The 20,852-nt window shown below is 57.4% G+C and overlaps 9 protein-coding genes across 9 annotated transcripts; 6 read left to right on the top strand and 3 right to left on the bottom strand.

Annotated features, from left to right (window-relative positions):
• Positions 1 to 257: 257 nt before the first annotated feature.
• Positions 258 to 1,235, top strand: BKCO1_17000119 (nitrilase family protein; the record flags this gene model as incomplete). The annotated part of the gene is made up of 1 exon (XM_020271581.1): positions 258 to 1,235. The coding sequence occupies one exon, from the start codon at positions 258 to 260 to the stop codon at positions 1,233 to 1,235; it is 978 nt and encodes a 325-aa protein (XP_020131720.1).
• Positions 1,236 to 3,594: 2,359 nt separating this feature from the next.
• Positions 3,595 to 4,368, top strand: BKCO1_17000118 (uncharacterized protein; the record flags this gene model as incomplete). Its single annotated transcript, XM_020271580.1, has 1 exon — positions 3,595 to 4,368. One exon carries the CDS (start codon positions 3,595 to 3,597, stop codon positions 4,366 to 4,368), a length of 774 nt encoding a protein of 257 aa, XP_020131719.1.
• Positions 4,369 to 5,100: 732 nt separating this feature from the next.
• On the top strand, positions 5,101 to 5,979 carry BKCO1_17000117 (uncharacterized protein; the record flags this gene model as incomplete). Its single annotated transcript, XM_020271579.1, has 1 exon — positions 5,101 to 5,979. The coding sequence occupies one exon, from the start codon at positions 5,101 to 5,103 to the stop codon at positions 5,977 to 5,979; it is 879 nt and encodes a 292-aa protein (XP_020131722.1).
• A 5,620-nt stretch (positions 5,980 to 11,599) lies between these two features.
• Positions 11,600 to 12,519, bottom strand: BKCO1_17000116 (dna-directed rna polymerase ii subunit rpb1 protein; the record flags this gene model as incomplete). The annotated part of the gene is made up of 2 exons (XM_020271578.1): positions 11,600 to 12,253; positions 12,313 to 12,519. 2 exons carry the CDS (start codon positions 12,517 to 12,519, stop codon positions 11,600 to 11,602), a joined length of 861 nt encoding a protein of 286 aa, XP_020131721.1.
• Positions 12,520 to 13,242: 723 nt separating this feature from the next.
• On the top strand, positions 13,243 to 13,989 carry BKCO1_17000115 (alpha beta protein; the record flags this gene model as incomplete). The annotated part of the gene is made up of 1 exon (XM_020271577.1): positions 13,243 to 13,989. One exon carries the CDS (start codon positions 13,243 to 13,245, stop codon positions 13,987 to 13,989), a length of 747 nt encoding a protein of 248 aa, XP_020131724.1.
• Positions 13,990 to 15,204: 1,215 nt separating this feature from the next.
• Positions 15,205 to 16,203, top strand: BKCO1_17000114 (transcription initiation factor tfiid subunit 9; the record flags this gene model as incomplete). Its single annotated transcript, XM_020271576.1, has 1 exon — positions 15,205 to 16,203. The coding sequence occupies one exon, from the start codon at positions 15,205 to 15,207 to the stop codon at positions 16,201 to 16,203; it is 999 nt and encodes a 332-aa protein (XP_020131723.1).
• Positions 16,204 to 17,070: 867 nt separating this feature from the next.
• On the bottom strand, positions 17,071 to 17,903 carry BKCO1_17000113 (cytochrome c oxidase biogenesis protein cmc1-like; the record flags this gene model as incomplete). Its single annotated transcript, XM_020271575.1, has 2 exons — positions 17,071 to 17,330; positions 17,687 to 17,903. The coding sequence occupies 2 exons, from the start codon at positions 17,901 to 17,903 to the stop codon at positions 17,071 to 17,073; spliced, it is 477 nt and encodes a 158-aa protein (XP_020131726.1).
• Positions 17,904 to 18,636: 733 nt separating this feature from the next.
• Positions 18,637 to 19,555, top strand: BKCO1_17000112 (3-hydroxyacyl-dehydrogenase type-2; the record flags this gene model as incomplete). The annotated part of the gene is made up of 2 exons (XM_020271574.1): positions 18,637 to 18,933; positions 19,061 to 19,555. 2 exons carry the CDS (start codon positions 18,637 to 18,639, stop codon positions 19,553 to 19,555), a joined length of 792 nt encoding a protein of 263 aa, XP_020131725.1.
• A 57-nt stretch (positions 19,556 to 19,612) lies between these two features.
• On the bottom strand, positions 19,613 to 20,524 carry BKCO1_17000111 (u3 small nucleolar rna-associated protein utp11; the record flags this gene model as incomplete). Its single annotated transcript, XM_020271573.1, has 2 exons — positions 19,613 to 20,401; positions 20,492 to 20,524. The coding sequence occupies 2 exons, from the start codon at positions 20,522 to 20,524 to the stop codon at positions 19,613 to 19,615; spliced, it is 822 nt and encodes a 273-aa protein (XP_020131728.1).
• Between the last annotated feature and the right edge of the window lie 328 nt (positions 20,525 to 20,852).

Raw genomic sequence — 20,852 nt, 5'->3', positions numbered from 1 at the left:
CTGAATATCTACTCGCTTCCGCATCTCTCCTCCGAGACAGCTCCAACAAGTCCATCCGACGACCCTCTCCATCGATTGCGAGCTCCACCCCGAAGCAAAGCGAGCTCTCTCCAAAGAGAGAGGGAAGAGGAAAAGCTACCCCGCACCAAAAACACCGCGGCCGAGGGCAACCCACCAACGGCACACATATAATACACACCTCCGAAAGAGAAAGGCGACGACACACAAAAAGAGTGGGGGGAACAAAAGAAAGAAGCATGTCGGCCAAACTCCTCAAGCAGCCCGTCAAGCTCGCGCTCGTGCAGCTCGCGACGGGCGCCAGCAAGGCGGACAACCTGGCGCGCGCGCGCAGCAAGGTGCTCGAGGCGGCCGCCAACGGCGCCAAGATCGTCGTGCTGCCCGAGTGCTTCAACAGCCCGTACGGCGTCAAGTACTTTTCGCAGTACGCCGAGACGTTGCGCGGGGCTGCTGCTGCTGCTGGTGCAGCACCGTCGCCGCCGACCGAGGACGAGTCGCCCAGCTACCACGCGCTGAGCGCGCTGGCCAAGGAGGCGGGCGCGTACATCGTCGGCGGGTCGATACCGGAGCGCGTGAAGAAGGAGAAGAAGGGGGCCAGCAGTGGCAGCGCGGACGCGGACGGGAAAAAGGACGACGACGAGACGCTGTACAACACGTCGCTCATCTTCGCGCCGTCGGGCGCGCTGCTCTCGACGCACCGCAAGGTGCACCTGTTCGACATTTCGATACCCGGCAAGATCACGTTCCGCGAGTCGGACGCGCTGTCCCCCGGCAACAAGGTGACGCTGGTCGACCTGCCCGAGTACGGGCGCGTGGCCGTCGCCATCTGCTACGACGTGCGCTTCCCCGAGCTCGCCACCATCGCCGCGCGCAAGGGCGCCTTCTTGCTGCTGTACCCCGGCGCCTTCAACCTCACCACGGGCGCCCTGCATTGGGAGTTGCAGGCCCGTGCGCGGGCGATGGATAATCAGGTGTATGTCGGGCTGTGCAGTCCGGCGCGGGATATGGATGCTGAGTACAATGCGTGGGGGCATAGCATGGTGGTGGATCCGAATGCCGAGGTGCTGACGGAGGCGGCTGAGGGGGAGGAGATTGTGTATGCGGAATTGACGGGGGAGAGGATCGAGGAGGTGAGGAAGGGGATTCCGATTTATGGGCAGAGGAGGTTTGATGTTTATCCGGATGTTAGCGAGGGGAAGATACGGTTTGAGGAGTAGGGTGGTGGTGGAAGGGAGAATGGAGGGAACGAGGGAGTCCTTTCACCTTTTCACTGTTCAACATTCTGCTTCGAGAGAGTTGCAGGATCAGCTGCTCGTATTTATATTAGCACATCCTGGCATTGTTTGCTTCGAAGCACGTGTTTTGAAACCGTGATACTACGACTAGAAGTGCGAGAATAGTAAACCAGAACCACCGTATGAGAGGCCCGGAGTGTTGAAGATTGCTTCCAGGATATCGAGCGCCGTAGCATTTAGTGAGCAAGAAACCAAGCACCACAGATTACCAACTATTGCTGGAAAATGGCATAAAACCGAGGTTGATAACAATATGTTGTTGCAAGGCCACTCGACGACCTTGATACATAGAGAAAAGCAGAAACTAGTACAATAGGGACCCCTTCCCCATCGAAGGCATAATGGTATCGAACACTCCCCCTCAATCGAGTCCACCAAGGAAAGAAAAAATAGAAGAAAAAAAAAGGCCCATCGATTGGCCAATCAAACCCAACTAAAGTCATCGCTCATGATTACAATGCAGACGTTGCCGGCGCCCGAAGCAAAACCAGCAGCAGAACCATACAACGCGTAGGCATCTGGCACGCCTATACCTGCGCTAGCCCACCACTAGCCTCGTGGTCAGCTACCCGCGCGTTGTCTCTGGTGCCGGCTGGGCTATTTCACCAACCGTCAGCAGGGAGTGACGTCACAGCGGGAGAAGAAGAAAACATTATGCGAGACCAGGGCGGAGCGTGGACGGCGGGCGGTCGGGTGGGCGCAGCGCATGTGTTTACTTGTACTGCGGGTGCTGTTGTGGCGGTTGACCGTAATCTTGCATGGGATGGCCACCGGGCTGTCCGCCGGCGCCGCCGTTGACCTGTGCTTGGACGTCGGGGCGGTACCTAGAAGAGGGGAAGAAAAGAAAGACGGTTGATCAGCGCGCGGTTTGCAGAATTTCTTTTCGCTCTTTCTTTTCTTCTTCTTTTTTTTTCCTGCTTGGGAGAGGGAGGATGGCGGTGGCGTGACGACATACTTGATATCTTGGTAAAAGTTGCAAATGTGGCAGCCGACCTCATGCCACGGCTTGAACGAGAAAGGAATGATTGGGACAAAGCAGAAGGTGAACCATTGCCTGTTGGCCAATTGGCGCAAATTGTCAGTCAACGGGTCTTGTGCGACATATGTGGTTTGATTGAGAGCGCCGGCTTGGCGGGCACACGGGCGCGCTACACATGAGAGCAGCGGGAGCTGGGGGCTGGGGCAGAGGGGCCTGTATGTACCAGCGCTTGAAGACGTGACCGGAGAAATTGCCGCAATTTTGGCACTGGCACGTGACGTTTTCGTAGCCCTTGAGGCGTGAGGTGAAGGCTGGAGAGAGAGGTCAGTTAGCCGGATGCCGGGGGAGCTATGCGCGAAGCTCTGGTGGGAGCTGGCTGCTACTCACTGTGTTCACCGCAGGTGAAGAAGAAGAACATGGTGGATGCGGGCGCGGGCTGGCGAGGCGATGGCGGAAGAGGGCGTGGGAATCCAGGCGCAGGGTCGGGCGGCGATGTGTGCAGTTAAGAAGTGTTGGCGAGGGAGGCACTGCCTGGTGCTCTCGAGCTCGCCATGGGCTGGGCGCTTGGCAGTGACGACGTTCGCGGCGCCTCAGCCACGCGCCCGAGACGCGGCTCCACGGCTGCACGGCTCCTCCATCCTGGCTCCCCAGACGCGTGCCCCACCCAACCCTCCGCAAACATGGCCTCCACCACGACGCGCCAAGTTCGCCGATATGTCGCGCGCTCACGCCGCTGCTCACCCTCCACCGCCAGCCTCCTCCCGCCGCCCTGCCCGTTGCTGGGTCAGCCTGCACCCTGCTAGCCCGCAACCAGGCCCCTCGTGCCCGACACCTGGTCATGTCGCCGGTCCTCATGACCCTACCTACCCGCGACAACCCCCAGATCTGCTTATCGATGCCTGAAAGCCCCCCCAAAAAACGCCGCTATGACGCTGCTGTTGTCGCCAGCATTCGCAAAATGTCGCAAAAATAAATATACATATATGCGCCTGCCCTCTCCTCTCTTCGGCATCGCTCTTTCCTCGAACGCCGTGCCCGTTGACCGTCCGCTTGACCCGCCCTTGATGGCTGCTTGCCCGATAAGACTGTGAATTGCTCTGCACAGAACCCCGCCTGGATCCCATAGACGTACGTAGCATTGCCTTTGTCATTCCTCGATCCGTTGCTTCGCCCGCATGAATCTCATCCTAAACTTACCCATGGCTTCCGAAAAGGCGCCCCTCCTCCCCCCAAAACCCCAATTCCAATCCCAATCCCAATCCCAATTCCACGCAATCCCCTTCCGCCGACGCCGACGCCATCATGGGCGTCACCATCTCCAAGACGTCGGAGCTGTCGCCCATCTCCATGGTCAGCACCGTCTTTGGCTTCCTCGGCTTCGCCTTCACCATCGCCACCTTCCTGCGCGTCACGTGGGAGAACATCCAGACCTTTCTCGGCGCCTCGACCCAGATCTCAGACCTGCTGGGCAACCTCAAGCAAGGCCTGTACGAGGAGCGCTCGCACCTGCGCAAGGTGCGCCGCTGGCAGCGCCGCCGCAGCAGCTTCCAGGGTGGGCCGCGCGACGGGCCCATGTCACCCCCGAGGACGACAGGAGCGGCGGCAGCCTATTACGACCAGTTCCTGGACGAGAAAGAAGAGGCCGATGCTGGGCTCTACTGGCCGTACGGCGGCGGCGGCGGCGTCGACGGCAGCGGCCGTCGTCGTCATCGGCACGGCGGTGGTTACCACCCGGATATGAAGGACCTGCACGACGACGACCAGAGCACCAGGGTCATGCGCGAGGCCGTGCGCAACATGATCCGCGACTTCAGGTACCTCGAGCAGCCCTTCCTGCGGGACGACGTCGAGGCCCCGGGGAGGAGGTTCGGTCGCGACCCGCACGTCAGGAACGGCGAGGGCTACAACGCCCCGTCCGACGACGACGAGTACTACCGGACCGAGTATCGCACCACGGGGTACAGGGAGCGCTGGCTGTGGTTGAATCGCAAGGGCGCCGTTGTCGACATGATGGCCCAGCTGTCGAGGCTGGAGACTAGGAGGATTGCGAAGGAGGTGGGCGAGGCGTGCTTGTAAGTGCTGGTTTCTTCTCTCCCTCTTTTTTTCCCTCTTCTTTTTTTGCCGGATACCGTGCGAGTATGTTATTTGGTGTGACGAGGCTGATATTCTCCTTTTTCCTTTTTTTTCCTGCGTAGGATTGTGAGAGGTATGGAGAAGGACTTTCAGGTCATGGATGATCGGATATGGAATCTGGAGCAGAGAATGTCGAGAGTGGTTGGTCTTCGGCGAGTAGACCCCCCGTCCCCGTGAGAGGATGCTAAGATTGCGGGATGGGTGGCGAAGCACAGCTGTGGAACTGACAAGAATCCGCCCTTGAGGAAAACATATTACAAGTTGGGCCAGATTGGGGCGTCTGTTGGCATGGGGCCCCGTCATTACCAATGCCGTCTTGTGCGACGATTAACGAGAGTACTAAGACCAGTTCAGTTGGGCGGCGCAACCGGTCCTGTGTATCTTCGCAACGCGGGAAGACTACCTACCGGCTGCAAGCAAATTATCAACGTAGCAACACTAACGCTTCTTCACACGTATCCACGTACCAAATATATGCGTATCGGATGTATCACCATCCTACAACTGGCGCATTTGAACAGGTCATCAGGATCTTTGCAACACGTTAAACAGGCTTGAGCAAACAACAACCACGGTCCGCCATAAAGACTCTCAGCAGCCTAGTGAAAACCCCATGTCCCCCCTCCCTACCTCTTCCCTCAACCATAGCTAGAAACCACGCTCGAAACAGTCACGATGATACTATCCCCTTTGCCGACTCTCCTCATGATGTCTGCGGCACTCCTAGTGCACGCGGACTCTACGAGCCTCTCGACAATCAGATCCACGAGCACGAGCACGAGCACGAGCACGAGGACCCTACACGTCCAATCGGCTTCTCCGGTACAGCAGCACCAGCAGCAGCAGCAGAACCAGCCCCCCTTCCCCAGCAATGATTCCACTTCACCCCCAGAAACACCACCAACAACCACCGTCACCACAACCATCCCACCCCCAACCACCTCCACAGTCACCATCATCCTAACCATCACCCCTCCTCAGACTCCTCAGACGACGACATCGACGCCGCCACCGCCTCCTCCCACCACCACCAGCGAACCCTCCTCGTCCTCCTGCCGCACAGCAACAAAGACAACCACGCTCCCCAACCCCACCCCCACCGTCTACATCACCTTCACGCCCTCCACCACGAGCTTCGCCGCCGCCACCGCCACCGCCACCGCACCGACCGGTTCCCCCACCATCATCGACACCTCCTCGACCTTGACCCTCCAGCCGCAGCCGCCGCCACCGCCGCCACAAAGCACGACCACGTCGACGACGATCGAGACGGCCACCGCGACGCTGAGCCCGAATGCGAACCCGAGCACGAGCACGAGTACGGTGTATACGCCTGATGTATCGGGGGGAGCGGGGGCGGGGGCTACTTCTGCTACTGCTAATGGTACGGCGGTGGGGACGGGGGCGGCGAGTGGGACGGCGGAGGTGAGCGGGGTGCAGACGGGTGGGGTGGGGGGAATGGGACGACGGGGGGGAGGAGGAGGAGGGGGGGGTTTGGCGGTGGTGGTGGGGGTGGTGGTTGTGGGGTTGGGGTTGTTGGGGGAGATTGTTTAGGGGTGGTGGCTGTGGGTGTTTTGGGGGTTGGATGGGAGGTAGGGAGAGAGGGAAGAGGACCGGGAGGCCGGGGTGGCGGGTGGTGGATGACGAGACGGGTTAATGGTGTGGATCAGTGGAGGGGGTGGGGAGGAAGGAAGGTGGTCGTCTCAGTCGATTGTGTGGGTTCAGGTTCTGTACTTTGGGTCGTGTGTGGTGTGGTATAATAGTGTATTTTTTGTGCGTTCATCCGCGCGTACGATGTGCCGTGGAACGCGCACGTAACATGGCAGGCCTCTTATTTGCTGGTTGCCCCTGGGCTGGGCCTTTCTCGGCTGTGATGTTGCGCTTGTTTCACGTCAAGTGCAGGAAACCCATGGCTTTCCGGCCAACATGATTCAGACTTTCCTACTGCGTACGGGATGAACCGATTATCCGGACATATATGCAAGTGAGAGATCCCTCACTCTACGGGAATCCACTACGCGAGGATGAGACTCGACCAGCCGAGTGTCTTCGAGGGTCGGGGACATACTAAATCGACGCGCAAAGAAATACTCGACAATGCGCTCCAATACGTCCACCATGTAGATGTAACATTGCGCGAGGTTGATCGTCATCTCGTTTGTTGGGAAGGGGTCCTTGTAGAATTCCACTCTCGGAAGAACCTCACTCAGCCTTTCCATACATTCCAAAGCTTTCTTCTCCGCCTCTACAGCAGCTACGATGCACTAGTTTCTTCTTCAGCCTTGTCGAGAAACATGGAAATTGAACTTACGTGTGCGATGAACTTCAGAAACCCGTAAGTATGGTCTGGGTTCCGGGCTACGTTTGGGCCATTTCAAACGAGCGGCAGAGGAAGCTCTCAGGCTGCAAAACTACTTCGACGACGCAGATTCGAGGATGGGAGGCGCCACGGCGCAGATGGTGGTTCCGACGTAAAGTGGTAGAACTACAGGCAGATCCAATTTCTTCTCTTCTTGAAGCGACTTATTCCAAGGGCTGGCCTTCAATTGTCTTTTCTTATTGGTAGTAAGTTCGCGTGCACCAATTCATGATAGCTTGACACATCCTTTAAAATTTACGACATTACCAACCCACCACCCTTCTGTTTAATACAGGCTTATCCAACCTTAAAGCACATGGGTATACAAGGAATCAACACTGGATTTTCCAAACTTGGCCCTAAATCCCGCCGACTCACCACAAAACGTAGTCGTATTGCCTCTCAAAACTTAAGATACATCTACGTAATTTGTGGCTTGCAGACTGGTCATTGTGATGATGCTACTCAGTTAGTAACCGTGGAGTATCCTTAATCTTCATCGCTGCACTCTTCGTAATCAGAAATGATACCGCATGCTTGCCCCACTCGCAAATCTGGCTGGGGAAGACGTGGCTGCATCTGAAGGTAGTCAAAGTAGCACATCGGATTTGATGTCGACGGCTAGTGCCTCTTGGCTGGCGATCTTCGTGGAGACAAGGCAATCGCGGATGCTAGTGCTTCAGAGTTGTAAGTATGGTGAGGTATAGAACTAAAATTTGTTAGCTGCCTACATATACATTGGTCCATGGAGAAATCCTTTTGGGAGAACTGCGGTCATTGGGTTGATGGTCTTTGTTTTCTTTAGCATGACTGAATTACTGGCGATGACCTGGCTGAATTTCTTTCAAGTGATTTGAACAAGGAACGTGCTTCGAAGTGGACATATTTGACCTATTTAAAAAAGAATTGTCCTGTCTCCTGGTGATAGAGGAGATCAATCTTGCAAAGCGGCAACTCTCGGCTGTCAGAGTAAGCGCAAGTTGCACAATTATACTATGCTGAGAACAAAAATAAAATCATTCAGCTCTATCCGCTGAGGGAATATGGCCCGGCTCGCTTTTCTGTTGCTGAGGCTACCCCCTGGGCAGCTGCGCAGCGTTTCATGGATCATGCGGGTACCCGAGCAATTCCAGACATTGTTTGTTGTGTCAGCACTATACATGAAATCCATCGTGGCACATGGTCTGCCCGGATCTTTCTTGGGGGACCTCTATTCAGCGTGCCGCAGCAAGTGTTGGTGTTGCTCCTGTATGTGTTTCCATAGACGTATGCACTGAAGTGCCACCGTCGGATGTACTACCCCTGCCGTGGGCAGATTCAGCGCTACCTCTGCCACCATCACTACTGCTCCCACTCTCGAACTCCACATACAGTGGCATATCACTAACTTCTCTTAGCCCCAAAAGGTCCAACGGTTCTGCCATTCCGGCATGAATTATAGGCGGGCCGATAGGAACTGGGTGACTTTAATCACAACCGAAATGTCATTCGTGCTAATAGGAGAAAACTTACCCCATACATCCCGATTCCTGTACGCTATCTTCTTACTTGTGCGGAAGCGTGTTGTCAGAAACTCCGACAAAGATCGTATCTTGCTTCTTTCAAGTCTCTGACAGCAAATTAGCGCCGCCTCACTGTAAAGTGGAGAGTCATTGATGGCGACGGGTGCCGTTTGGCCGGCTGCTGATGCCCAGCGGAAGCATTCTCGTGAGGCTGAAATTTTTCGGGAATAATCGCAGCCTCACTCACCTTCTCCAGCCCCTGCATTAAATGCGAGCCGCCACATTGCGGACACGAGTTCTTGCAGTGCATCGTTTCCCCGCGGATTCTGGTAATGCGGCCGCAGCCCAGCTCCAGCGCAGCGCACTTGAGCACCCGGACACAGCCAGCCACTCGCTTCCGATAAAAGTGTCCGCACTTGAATCTGTAGAACTCGTATTCGCACATGGATAGCATATATGTTGTGCTACCGTGATTAGCTGACGGGATATCAATTTTCGAATACGGGGGAGAGTAAAGCGCAAGCCCTTATGCAGGTCTTATATATACTCGTTGCTTAGGGACAAGTCAGCAAGATCTGAGTAGGAACAACTGACTCCCTCCCTTTGGCGAAAAGGCTCAACAGCCGCGTACATGTGATGCTGCTCTGTAAGAGACTTCTTGTATTCAGAAAGTTTAGCACGCCCTTCATGAGGTATTGTTCGTATCAACTAAGCTCATTGGAGCGGAGATGAAGAAGCTCAACGGAAAGCAAGCCGCCGATTGCGAAGCCTTACTATAGCGGCTTCACACAAGGAACTTCCCAGCTACTTTCTGAACTCATCATGACGGGAAAAGCCGTAGACTTTGGGCGCGTGCATATGCGACTATGAATACCTAGCCATACACATCCTCAATTTCCCGGAGAGAATCCAGTATTTCAGCCCGATTGTTGGAAGGCCCCATTTACCAGGAACCAGGGATGCCTTTCCGCCATTGCTTTTTCGGGAGACAACGCAACGTGGTGTGCCTGCCACGCCCAGGTCATGCCTGTAAGGGACGGAAGCGATGATGGAAGTAGGGAGGGGGAAGACATGGATATCTTGCATCCACGCGGGGGACGTGCGCTTCAGCTCACCCTTCTCCCGTAGCACTTTTCACGCAAAAATCGTATGATCGATTGCTGTGATCTGACGTGACATGACGAGCACCATTTTTTGCTGAAGAAAAAGAAACAAAGAAGAGAAGGTAGGAACGCCACGCGCCCGGCGGGCAAATTGAGACGACTCGGCACCCAACGTCCAGACAGGAAAGAGAAAAAACAATGAAAAAAGAAAATGCCTCAAACCACGAAAGCTCAGTCCCCGCCCAGTCCACATCCCCATAGCCCCATACCCCTAAAAAAAAAGAGTAAACCACCATGACATATCGTATTCTCGTTCTCCTTCCTCTAGGCCCAGCAGAACAACACCCCCAACAAAACCCAAAATATAGACTCCGAACGACCGACGCACCGACCCCCGACGCCGACGTACCCTTTTCTAACGCACGCATCGCCCTGAGAAAACCATCAGTCAGCACTCCCAGCAGCAAAAAGACGGCATTCATTACCCGCTTCCCCTCGTTCCCCTCCCCTCGTTCCTCCCCCTCCCCCCAACCCCCCTCTCTCCCCCTCCCCCATCAATCAAATCACCCCCTCTCAAACCAACTTCTCGCACAACCCCATGCCCACGACCGGACTGTCCAAGCGCTCGTACCGGTGCGGGGTGGGCGGGCCGCCGTGGCCGGGGCAGTCGCAGACCAGGGCGATGGGCTTCTTCGCGTACGACGTCGACTTGCGGCAACAAGAGGCCGTCGCCGTCGTCTGGTGGTGGTGGTGGTGGTCGGCGGCGCAGGCGCGGGCGAGCCAGCGGTACTGGCAGCCGCAGAAGAATTGGTAGATGACGTAGTGGCACATTTTTTCTTTTCTTTTCTTTCTTTTTTTTTATTGGTTTGGGTGGGTGGTTGTTCGGAGTCCTAGGAGGGGGGGAGGAGGGAGGAGAGAGGAAGGAGGGGAGATGGAGGGGAGGTCTTTTTCGGGACTTTTTTTTTCGTGTTCTTTTTGTTTTTGTTTTCGAAAGTCGGTAGGGGGAGTTTTGGCAGTAGCTGTGGTGCTGGAGATTTATGTTTGTTGTTGGGGGGAGAGGAAGGGTTGGTCCGGTTCTCTTGCTCTTTGAAGGAATGCGAGGGCGTTGTCACGGCGGCGATAGAAGATGAAAAATTGGTTGGTTGGTCGGAGAGGTCGGACGGGGTTTCCAAAATGGGACAAATAACGTATGGCGCGAAGGAAGAGAGAGATAGAGAGAGATGTGAAATTGGGGGCTCGCAAGTATCAAAAAGAAGAAGTGAGAAAGTAAGAGTGCGGGCAGGGGGCTGGTGGTGGTGATGAGGAGGAGTGCGGGAGAAACAGAGGCATATGTACCGCGCGGAAGCAAATTGAGAAACCATGAGTTTTGTTTTGCAAACGAGTGACGTGTCCGAAGGTAAGACGGGGCGACTGTACCTTTCCTTCTAGATCGCGTCTTTCTCACAGGAAGCCTGGGCGCGGCAGTGAGCGGATGCGGCAGCTTGCCAAAAGAGGCTATCACAATTATCCCTTGGAGCCCGAGAAAGGCAAGGAAAGTGAGACAAGGCTGAATCTCAAACGGCAGGAAAAAGTAAGGAAGAGGTGCTGTTGGTCAAGACTGTGTTAAGGGCTTCTTTCTACTTACGGCAGGTGGTTGGAATGCGGTGCAAAAGAAAACGGATACAACTACAAGCCGTGCCACTCGGATATTTGGAAAGACTGGCCTTGCCCGTGTCCCATGTTACGTGTCTGAGAGCGGACAGGTAGTGCCACGGGAAAAAATTTTAGGGTCGCTGAAGATAGCTTGTGTAACTTTGTTGCCTCACATCAACATGGCCGGTAAATACAGAGGATGATGATTCCGCTAGACGATCTATCGCATTGCATCGAGCACGATGCTCTCCTGAAGAGCCCCTCGCGTGGAGCGAACCCGGGCTGTCGTCCAGGAGCCCGCTACCCAGTTGACGGTATCGCTCCGCTCCTGCAGCGTGCCGCCCCGTTCCTCCACGGCTCATGGCGGCACGGTTCGGCGGCTTTTGCTGGTGTCCGTTGTGAAATGTAGCAGGCAGTCCTCAGTGTAATGGAGCTGGCCAGAACCAGTCGTGCTGTTGCCGACTTTGTACAGCGGCCACAGGGCTCGCAACGTGCTGACCGAGTTGGACGAGCAATCTCGTCAGGAAACGTCGTCGAAAGATGTAGAACGCACGCATGCCGTGCTGGTATATCCACTCTCATTTCTTGGCCTTTTCCTTCTTGCGCTCCTTTTTGGCCAGAAATGCCTCAACCGTCATGCCCTTCTCCGCGGCCTTCGCGGCGTACTTCTTCAGCTTCTTCTCCGAGCTGGCTTTCCCAGCCTCCCTGGGAGCATCCGTACCCTTGCCTTCTCTTGATCGCTTCTCCTCTCCTGTGTTGGACGCTGTGGTCTCGCCCGCGGGAGTAGCCGGCCCTCTCTTCTGCGCCTTGTCCTCGCCGTCGCTGCCAGCCTGTTTACTACCGGACTCCCTCAGAGCCCTTTTCTGCCTCAGCGCCTTCTTTGCAGCCCGGCGCAGCAGCTTGGGATCCTCCGTGGCGGCAGAGTCCAGTTTCGAACGGCGGTCCTTTTTCTTGTCCTTGCCCTTGCTTTGTGCGACACTGCCCTCTTTCGTCCTCTTCCGCTTTCCTTCTTCGCCATCAGCCCGCTTGCGCTTCTTCGGCTCGGGCGTCGATTCGGCGTCGGGGGTGGTTGCGGGCGTGGAGGTGTCGGAGGGTGAGGAAGTGCTGCTGGACAGCGGCTCTGAGGGCAGGTTGTTGTCGGAGAGAGTGCCGGCCAGGCCCTCGCCTCTCACGAAGAATCCGTATAGGCCGCCTTTGTTGACGCCGTTTTGTCTGATGGAGGCGAGCGCGGTCTGGCACGGGTGTCGTTAGTGTCAGCAGAGGAAAGGATGGCGGGACGGCTAGCGCGCACCTGCTTGCCGGTGCCCAGCTCTTTCAGACCCGTGTCATATGCGCGCATCCACCACTGGTCCGCGACCTGGAGCTTCTTCTTGCCGACGCCGAGGGCGTCCTGCTTGTTGGAGACGAGCAGCGGGCGTGCGATGCCGTGGCCGGTGCTTCCGAGACCGTGGCCGTGGCCGCGCCAGCCCTGCTTGGCGAGAAGGGCGGAAGCGTCCATGGAAGCGAGTGGAGGGGAGGCCACGGGGCAATGCGTGTGAGAGGTCGGGCTGTGGCGGGCGGAGGTGGTGATGGGGAAATGCTTCTCTGGAAATTTTGGCCGAGCAGACAAAGCCGAGTCGACAGGGCCGCACGAGTCAGGCTCCAAAATATTTTTGGTTGCCAGCTTCCGGCCGGCAGCGCAATAGCAGCAGCCATACCGCATAACAGAAGCTATCCTCCGTCTGTCTATACCATGGTCGCTTGGAGACTCGAACAACTTTTTTGCAACTTTCAAAAAAAAAAACCCTGGATGGAAGAACTGCCTTTGCAGCCGTGAATATGCTGAACGAGTCAGTCCGGCCCGCGCCCCGTGGGCTTCCGACATGCGTCATCTCCGCATCCACTCCGCATCCACTCCGCGTCCTCACTTCTACATAGCTTCTAGATTCCCGTGTCTTGCGTGTTGTTCAGGCTCTTTACTGGCAGACATGCCACTGTAGCCTCCCCCAAGGCCAGCTCGCAACCGCAATGTTCGGAAAAGCAGCTGGAATGTACCGTCGTGTTATAACCAAGGCCTCCGGGTCGATGACCTGCATGTCAGCCCCGCTCTTTGCATATCCCAACCCCCGCCTGACCAGATAAACACCATTGCTTGTCGTCACCTCCTCCCAGCTGCATCAGTCAGTTTCCAACCACCTCACCACCCAAAACCATCATCAGCACTTCCCCCCAGCTGCCCAGCATGCCCACTCCCGGAATTCTGTACGTCGGGGCCGCAATTAAGGACCCAGTGCTGGACGAGGCAACCCTCAACAAGTGGTACGACGAAACCCACGTCCCAGAGATGTTCGCCCTCCGCAACGGGCCCCCCGCCGCCTTCCGCTTCAAAAACACCGACTCCACCCGCCCATTCCGCTACCTCTGCCTCTATGTCCTGCCCGACCTGGCCTGGGCCGACTCGGACGACCTCAAGGGCGCCACGCTGACCCACGACGCCCTGCCCAGCGGGCGCTCGTACCTGGAGCTCCTCGACTGGGACCTGCGCCACTACGAGAAAATCCAAACCTTCGAAGGCCAGAACCCCAAGCCGGACGGCGCCCGCGTGGGCAGCTGCGTCATCGCCGTCGCCATGGAGCCCGCCGCCGCCACCGCCGACTCGGACGACCCGGAGCACGACCTCGACGCGTGGTACCGCCTGCAGCACCTCGACATGCTGAGCACCGTCAAGGGCTACCGCCGCTCCACCCGCTACAAGCTGCGGTCCGCCGTGCCCGCGACCGCCGACGCCGCCGCCCGCAAGCTGGCCGTCGACGAGCTGCCGCGATACCTGGCCCTGCACGAGTACGACAGCCAGGACGTCCCGCCCGAGCAGATCAAGCTGGCCGTCAACACCGAGTGGAGCAAGAAGGTCATTGGCGGCGCCAGGGCCTTTGTGCGAGACGTGTGGCTGCTCACCTCGGAAGCCGGCGATGCGGCCACGAAGCTGTGAGAAACGCCGCGGCGCGCCACCAACAGCCCCTCCCGCTCCGCAGAAGACGTTGTACCCTTACTCGCCGTAGGTGACCGAGTCCAATGTCGGGGCGTAGACGCGAGTCTTGAGAGCGGACAAATCTACCCGGACATCGGATCAAGCCATCCACCTAGAAATCAGCTACGCCTACCCACCCGCATACCAACAGTGCAGCGTCCTCCGCGGAGACTGAGAGGCTCAGATCTGCTGTGTGGGCGACGCAACCGCCAGTCAACCGCCAGCCAACCGCCAGTCCACTTCTTGTCATATTGGACTTCAGCATCCCTCTTTTCCATCAACAACCGGGTCTGTGGTTTAGTGGTATAATACTCCCTTAGCACTGAAAACCCTTGTCAACACACTGGGTTAATTGTGGGAGTGGTCCGGGGTTCGGTGAGTAAATTCGACGTTCGAGTCTCGCAAGGGTCAAAATTAACAGATCATAGATTCCCCGCGGATCCATCAGTAACTGGTTCAATTCCGGTATTATATCTTTTTTGCCCGTGCGTTCGATTCCCTGCGAGCTCACTAGTCATGGAATCGCCAGGACTTTCCCTTTCTTTGCCCTTGGGGTAGTGCACAAAGAGGTGTCGAAGTACGAGGTGGGCCAGCGTGGCGTTTGTGGCTTTTCTTTTGCTCTCCACAGCCTTTGGGTCGAGTGGAGCATCAATGCACTGGACAGGATCGAACGGGACTGTGAGAAGGCCGTTGGATTGGTGTGTGGGCCCGTACATGGGTCTGTCACCACTTCGGGGGGCGGCTGCGTATGCACAGTGTAGCATGAATTATACGTTGTTCCTCTGTTAGCAGTTCGATTCGAAACTGGACGGAATTCATACCTACAAAACGGCTATGCGAACAGTTGACGGGCTGCACCGATCTCGAACTCATCAAGGGGTGGTCCTCAGAGTTTTCCACAACCGGCCCGGTGCCGATGGACGCCCGGGCCCTTCCATGGTCGGAACAGCTTGGCGGCCGCTCCCGGCTTGGCGCGGGCAATCCCCGGGCACGCGTTGCCGCACGCGCAACTCCGCAACTCGACCTTCGCGAAGCTCGACAACTCCACCGCACGACACGACTTTTTCTCCCCCGCCGTGCCGCACCGCGCAACCCGCGCCATTCCTCCACCTCACCCACCGCGACGCGCTTCGAACCACGAAAGCCCAAACCCACAAACACACACACACACACACCATGGCCTCGCCCGTCACCGGCGACGCGCCCAACGGCATCGCGACGCCCACCGGCGGCGGCAGCGGCAGCGGCAGCGGTCCCAGCCAACCCGCCAACCCAACCACCAGCACACCCCCCAGCAACCCATCCGCCAACCCCGCCGCAACCACCACCACCCCGGGCGGCGGCGGCGGCGGCAGCGGCGGCGGCGAATCCTCCGCTCCCGCAGCCGGCGGCGCCTCCACAGCGCCCGCGCAACAACAACAACAACAACAACAACAATCCCCACCAACCACAACGACAGCAGCCGCCGGCGTCGGCGCCACCGCCTCGGCACCCACAATCCAGCCCAACACGTCGCTCACGGACACGGGGCTGACGAAGCGGCCGCGCGACGCGCGGCTGCTGCACATGGTGCTCGCGCACCTGGGCGTGACGGCGTACCAGGAGCGGGTGCCGCTGCAGCTGATGGACTTTGCGTACCGGTACACAGCGGGGGTGCTGGGCGACGCGGTGGCCATCTCGGCCGAGACGACGGCGACGACGGCGGGGGCGGGGGGGACGGGCAAGGGCGGGGCGCCGGGGAATCCGAGAGGAGCGGGTGGTGGTGGTGGTGGAGGAGGGGGTGGAGGTGGAGGTGTTGGGAGTGAGGAGGGGACGGTGAGCTTGGCGGCGATTCGGTCGGCGATTGCGAGTCGTTTGAATTATCAGTTCAATCCGGTGTTGCCCAAGGAGTTTTTGCTGGAGCTGGCGCAGGAGAAGAATCGGGTGGGCTTGCCGAGGCCCGAGAGGGAGTATGGCGTGAGGTTGCCGCCGGAGCGGTACTGCTTCACTGGCGCGGGGTGGGGGTTGAAGGAGGAGTGGGACAGTGATGTTGAAGATGATGGGGACGAGCAGCAGGGCGTCAATGGTGGGGACCAGATGGAGGGTGTGCAGGAAGAGGGCATGGATGAGGATGAGGACGAGTTCGAGGATGTCATGGGTGTTGGTGGAGAGGACCGGGAGATGGAGGACGCTTGAGGGAGTATGACGCTGGCGTCGAAGGAGGCGCGCTAGCGTTTGGTGGACGGGGCCGAAGTATGGACGACGGGCATTTTTTCTCAAGAGCGATATTCTCACAACGGTCCCGCCAAATAAGCGTCTGACTTGTTGGTAAAGCGGCCCGAACGCGGAAAAGAGGTCACAGTGGAAAAGTAGTAGGCGGCGACAGCGTCAGGCGTTGGGCGTTTCGATATCTCAGCCGGCGAAGCTGAGCCAAAAGGTTAATTCATGCGTTGCAGAGAAGCACGCAGCGGGATTTCGTACGGTGGATAGAGCACTGCAGCTGTGGGGGTGGATTGTTCCAAATTCTATCATCCCTTCCAGCTATAAAACATTCCATACATTCATGCAGGACTTCTGCTGCACGGTTTTCATGTATACATTGCCACATTTATCATCTGTGACGGCACCGAAGACGCGTCTAAACGCCTTGTTCTTTTTAATTTTCCCCACTCCAATAATATCGACCCTGTTGAACACCTTACGTGACGCGTCGTCCAATAAGCTCTGCACATTTCTCACCCCGGTAAGCTGCAGGAGATTTGCTCCTTTCATGCCCCATAAAGAACGTTACACTCTCTCCTACGTGGGCAGTTGAAACAAACATCCGGATGTAAACGCGAGATTCCAAAGAACTCTTTGGACACATCCAGACACAGGATCCAACTACTCACACAAGGTGCAAGATCTCCGTGAGACAAGCCGCGGGAAAAGAAAGGCTCAATTCGTTCGCAAACCCGCTGCGTCATACATGTGGCCGGCGCTTCACAAGCCGCCACACAAGACGATGCCGAATATGATATGATGCCATGTCAATCCACAAACTCCAGAACCGCACAAATCACCTCACTTCTTCTCGAACTTCCTCTTCCCTTGCTCGTCCAAACCCCACCATTCGCGGTGGAACTTCTCCTGCTCGATGCGCTTCCTCTCCTTCTCTTCCCGCTCGCGCTTGCGCAGCTCCCGCGTCGCGAACCACTCTTCCCGCGCGCGGTCCTGCTCTTCCTGCGTCGCGTGCGCCACCATGCAGGTGTTCATGGCTAGTCGTTGCTGTCGGCACGCCCATGTTGCGCTGATGGTGCGATTGAGGGCGCAGGAGGCGAACTCTGAAGGAGGAGAGGGATTCTTGTTAGCCTACGGCCCCATGAATGAGAAGACAAGCAACGGGGTAGAGGAAAGCAAAAAAGAAAGAAAAAAGCAAGGGTGAAAAGAAGACTCCATCAAGCTTTCCAAAGGAACAACCTGCCCCCAGACATCGAAAGCCAGAAGTTAAAAAAAAAGAGAGAGAGAATCCCAAAGCAAGCAGGCCAAGAACCACCCCAGCACCGTCACGACCCAGCACTCCACCACACGCTCCTCTGTCCCTCCTCCCATAACAAAACTCAAACTCAAAAAAAATGTACCCACGCCCACGCCCAGCCTCCGCCCCAAAGAATTGATAACAAAACGCAAAACCCCTTACCTTTAACCTCATCCGCGCACCTTTGCCTCACCCGCTTGTGGTACAAGTCGCGCACCTGCTGCTCCTGCCCCGCCGACAGCGGCACCGGGTTGCGCGGGACGGGGTCGCGCGGCACGGTGGATGCGTCGAACGTCGATGATGTTGTTGCTGTTGCTGTTGTCTGACTTGCGGCGGCGGCGGCGGCGGCGGTTGTTGTTGGTGTTGTTGCGGCTGCCATTGGGAGTGTGTGTGCGCGTGTGCGTGTGCGTGTGTGGAAGCAATCTGCGGTGGGGTGGAGGTGGTGCGGCGCGCGCGCGACCCTGGTCGGAGGGGTGGGAGAGGGAGAGGTTTCGGAGAGGGTCGAATCGAATCGTCGAGAATGGAGAGCGAGGAGGAGGAGGAGGAGTCCAGGGCAGAGAGCTTCCCGGCGGCGGCAGGTAGGTGGCAGCGGGTTCTTTTCGGGAGGAGGGTCTTTGCGCGGCGCGGCGCGACGCGAAAAGGCGGGCGGAGGAATCGAGTTCAATTGGAGAAGATAAAGGGACTTTGGCAATACCCGGGGAAGAAGAATCACGAAACGGGGGCGGTAGGAGGGGTGTGCGTGCTGTGTTGGGCCAATGCGAGCCGATGAGACGAGCTCGCTCGAGCAAGCTTTGGGGTCTGGCTTGATGGTGGTTCGAGACTGGCTGAGGCTCCCCCGATCTGCGGAAGGGACCCTGCGCGCGGGGGGCAGGTGTGACGGGCGGTGAGTGGCGGCAGTTTCGCATAGGTACCGTACCTTGCGCTTGTCACGAGCCGAGGTTTGTTGGTTTGACATCTGAATTGATCCCCGCTCACTCCGTAAGCTTCACGGAGCTTCTCCAAAGCAGCAACATCCTCGAATTTGTGCCTGAGCAGAATTACCATATATTCGACCCCCATCTATCGAGCTTCTTTCCCCACCCGTTGCGCCTTCTACTCCCCTGGCTGCGGCCATGCAGATCCCAAACCGCCTCTTCATCGTCTCCGGCGGCGCCAGCGGGCTCGGCCTTGCCACCGTCAAGCTCCTGCACAGTCAAGGCGCCTACCTCTCCATCCTGGACATGAACAGCGGCGCCGGCGAGGACGTCGTGAAGGAGCTGGGCGGCCAGCGGGCCCGCTTCTTCGAAACAGACGTCACCGACACGGAGAGCATCGCGGCGGCCGTGAAGGGCAGCGTCGAGTTTGCAAAGGAAAAGACCGTGCCGCTGGGCGGTGTGCTGGCCGGCGCAGGTGTGGGATTTCCTGGTTTGGTAAGTTCGTCTTTTTGCGCCTCACGAACCATGGGTGAGGAGGGAACGTTGAATGGTGGTTTGGCCCATGTGCACGATATCATGAGCTCTGGTTTTAACAGTCTTTTTTTTTTTCGTCTCCGTCTAGATAATCTCCCAAAAGAACGAGCCCCTTCCTCTCAGCTCCTTCGACTTGGTCGTCTCGATAAACCTGCGCGGCACCGTCGACCTGATCCGCCAAGTCCTGTCGCACCTGGCGCAAAATGAGCCATATGGCCCGGACGGTGAGCGCGGTGTCATCATCATGGTATCCTCGTCCGCAGCCTTCGATGGTCAGATGGGTCAGGTCGCATATGCCGCATCCAAGGGCGCCGTGCGCAGCATGACACTGCCCATGGCCCGCGACCTTTCGCGCTTCGGCATTAGAGTTGTAACGCTTGCGCCTAGTCTGTTTGAGAGCAACATGACCGCCATGTTGAGTGATAAAGTGCGCAAAAGCTTGGAGCGCGTAATGGAGTTTCCGAGGAGACCGGGCAAGCCCGAGGAGTTTGCGAGGACGGTGAAAGACGCGATAGAGAACAGTATGTTGAACGGAGAGGTCATAAGGCTGGATGGTGCAATGAGAATGCCGAGTAAGCTGTAAGCCGGGTCGAGGTGGCGCCGTACGTAGCAAAACTTCACGCTGGATCGATACCGTCGCTCAGCGTTTGCGTTCCCGCACCTTGAACTTGACACCGTTCTTGTTGACGCCGCCGACACTGTTGCTCATCCGGGCTCTTTGCTCTTCCAGCTCATTTTCCGCAGCCATGAGATCCTGTTCCTTCCTCTTCAACGCCTCCACCTTCGAACGCCGTGATTGTTGTGCCTTCTCCCGTCTCTTCTCCAGCGCTCGCTTCTCCCGGTCGTCCATCTCCTTGTCCCCGCCTTTCCGTTGACCGCCCGTTTCCTCAAGGTCCTCGTCATCTTCAAGCTTCCCTGTCTGTTTCTTTGGCCGGTTCCACGTCCTCTCCAAATCCATCTCATCCTCGACGCCAAACCACTCCTCCGGCGCAAAGCCCTTCTGCTCCTCCCTGTCGCCCACGAAAACCGTATGCTTGCCCTTCCCCGCCCGCCTGCTCTTCAACGCCTCGATCTCGCCCTCCTCATCATCCAGCACGAAGCCCTCCTCGACCCTCTCCCTCTCCTTGCGCACCTTCTGCAGCATGGTGCGAATGTACCCGGCATCCTGCGTCTTGAGCAGCTTGACGACGTCGTCGGTGAGGGCCCTGTTGCCGCGGTCGCCGACCTTGGTGCCGGTGCGCCGGTCGACGCTCGACGACATCATGCCGAACGAGAACTCGTCCGGGTTGCGGTCCGCCGCCTTCTCGCGTAGCGTCTTGAGCCGCTTGCGCTTCTCGTTGTGGTCCTTTGCCCGCAGTGAGTAGTCTTTGTGCTTCTCCAGCAGGCCCCATTTTTTCCGCTCCAGCGGTTGCGCGCGCTCCTTGTGGTTCTGTATTTGTTGGAGCAAAAAAATTAAGTCAGCTACCATAGTAAAAAAAAAAAGCCCCCCGGAAGGCTGCTGTTTTGTGGTTGGACTTACGCGCCGCTGGACGGCATTGCGCATGGACGACATGGTGGGCGACTGTTATGAACGAATCCTGAGTGTATGCGGAAGCAGAGCGTGAGGGTGGTCGTGGACTGGAGTAGTTGCAGTGGAGGGCGCGTTGATGATCCGCTCTAAGGAAGACGAGCCCCAAAATCTCAAATCCAGTCGGCCAAACTTTTGCCGATGTCCGGCCGCTCGCCGACCCCCTGCCGAATCCCTCCAAACTTTGACTGCCTGGAACCTTTTGCTTTCTTCAGAATCTGTGTCATAATTTCTAGATAAAATCCAAGACAAATCGCGCTGTCATTATCATGAGCCAGTGACCAAAAAAGGGAGAATGTTGTACGAGTGTATA

The sequence above is a fragment of the Diplodia corticola genome (genome assembly GCF_001883845.1).
Source record: "Diplodia corticola strain CBS 112549 chromosome Unknown scaffold17, whole genome shotgun sequence".
NCBI lineage: Eukaryota > Fungi > Ascomycota > Dothideomycetes > Botryosphaeriales > Botryosphaeriaceae > Diplodia > Diplodia corticola.
The sequence above is the reverse complement of the archived record's forward strand: the minus strand, read 5'-3'. Positions and strand labels throughout refer to the sequence as shown.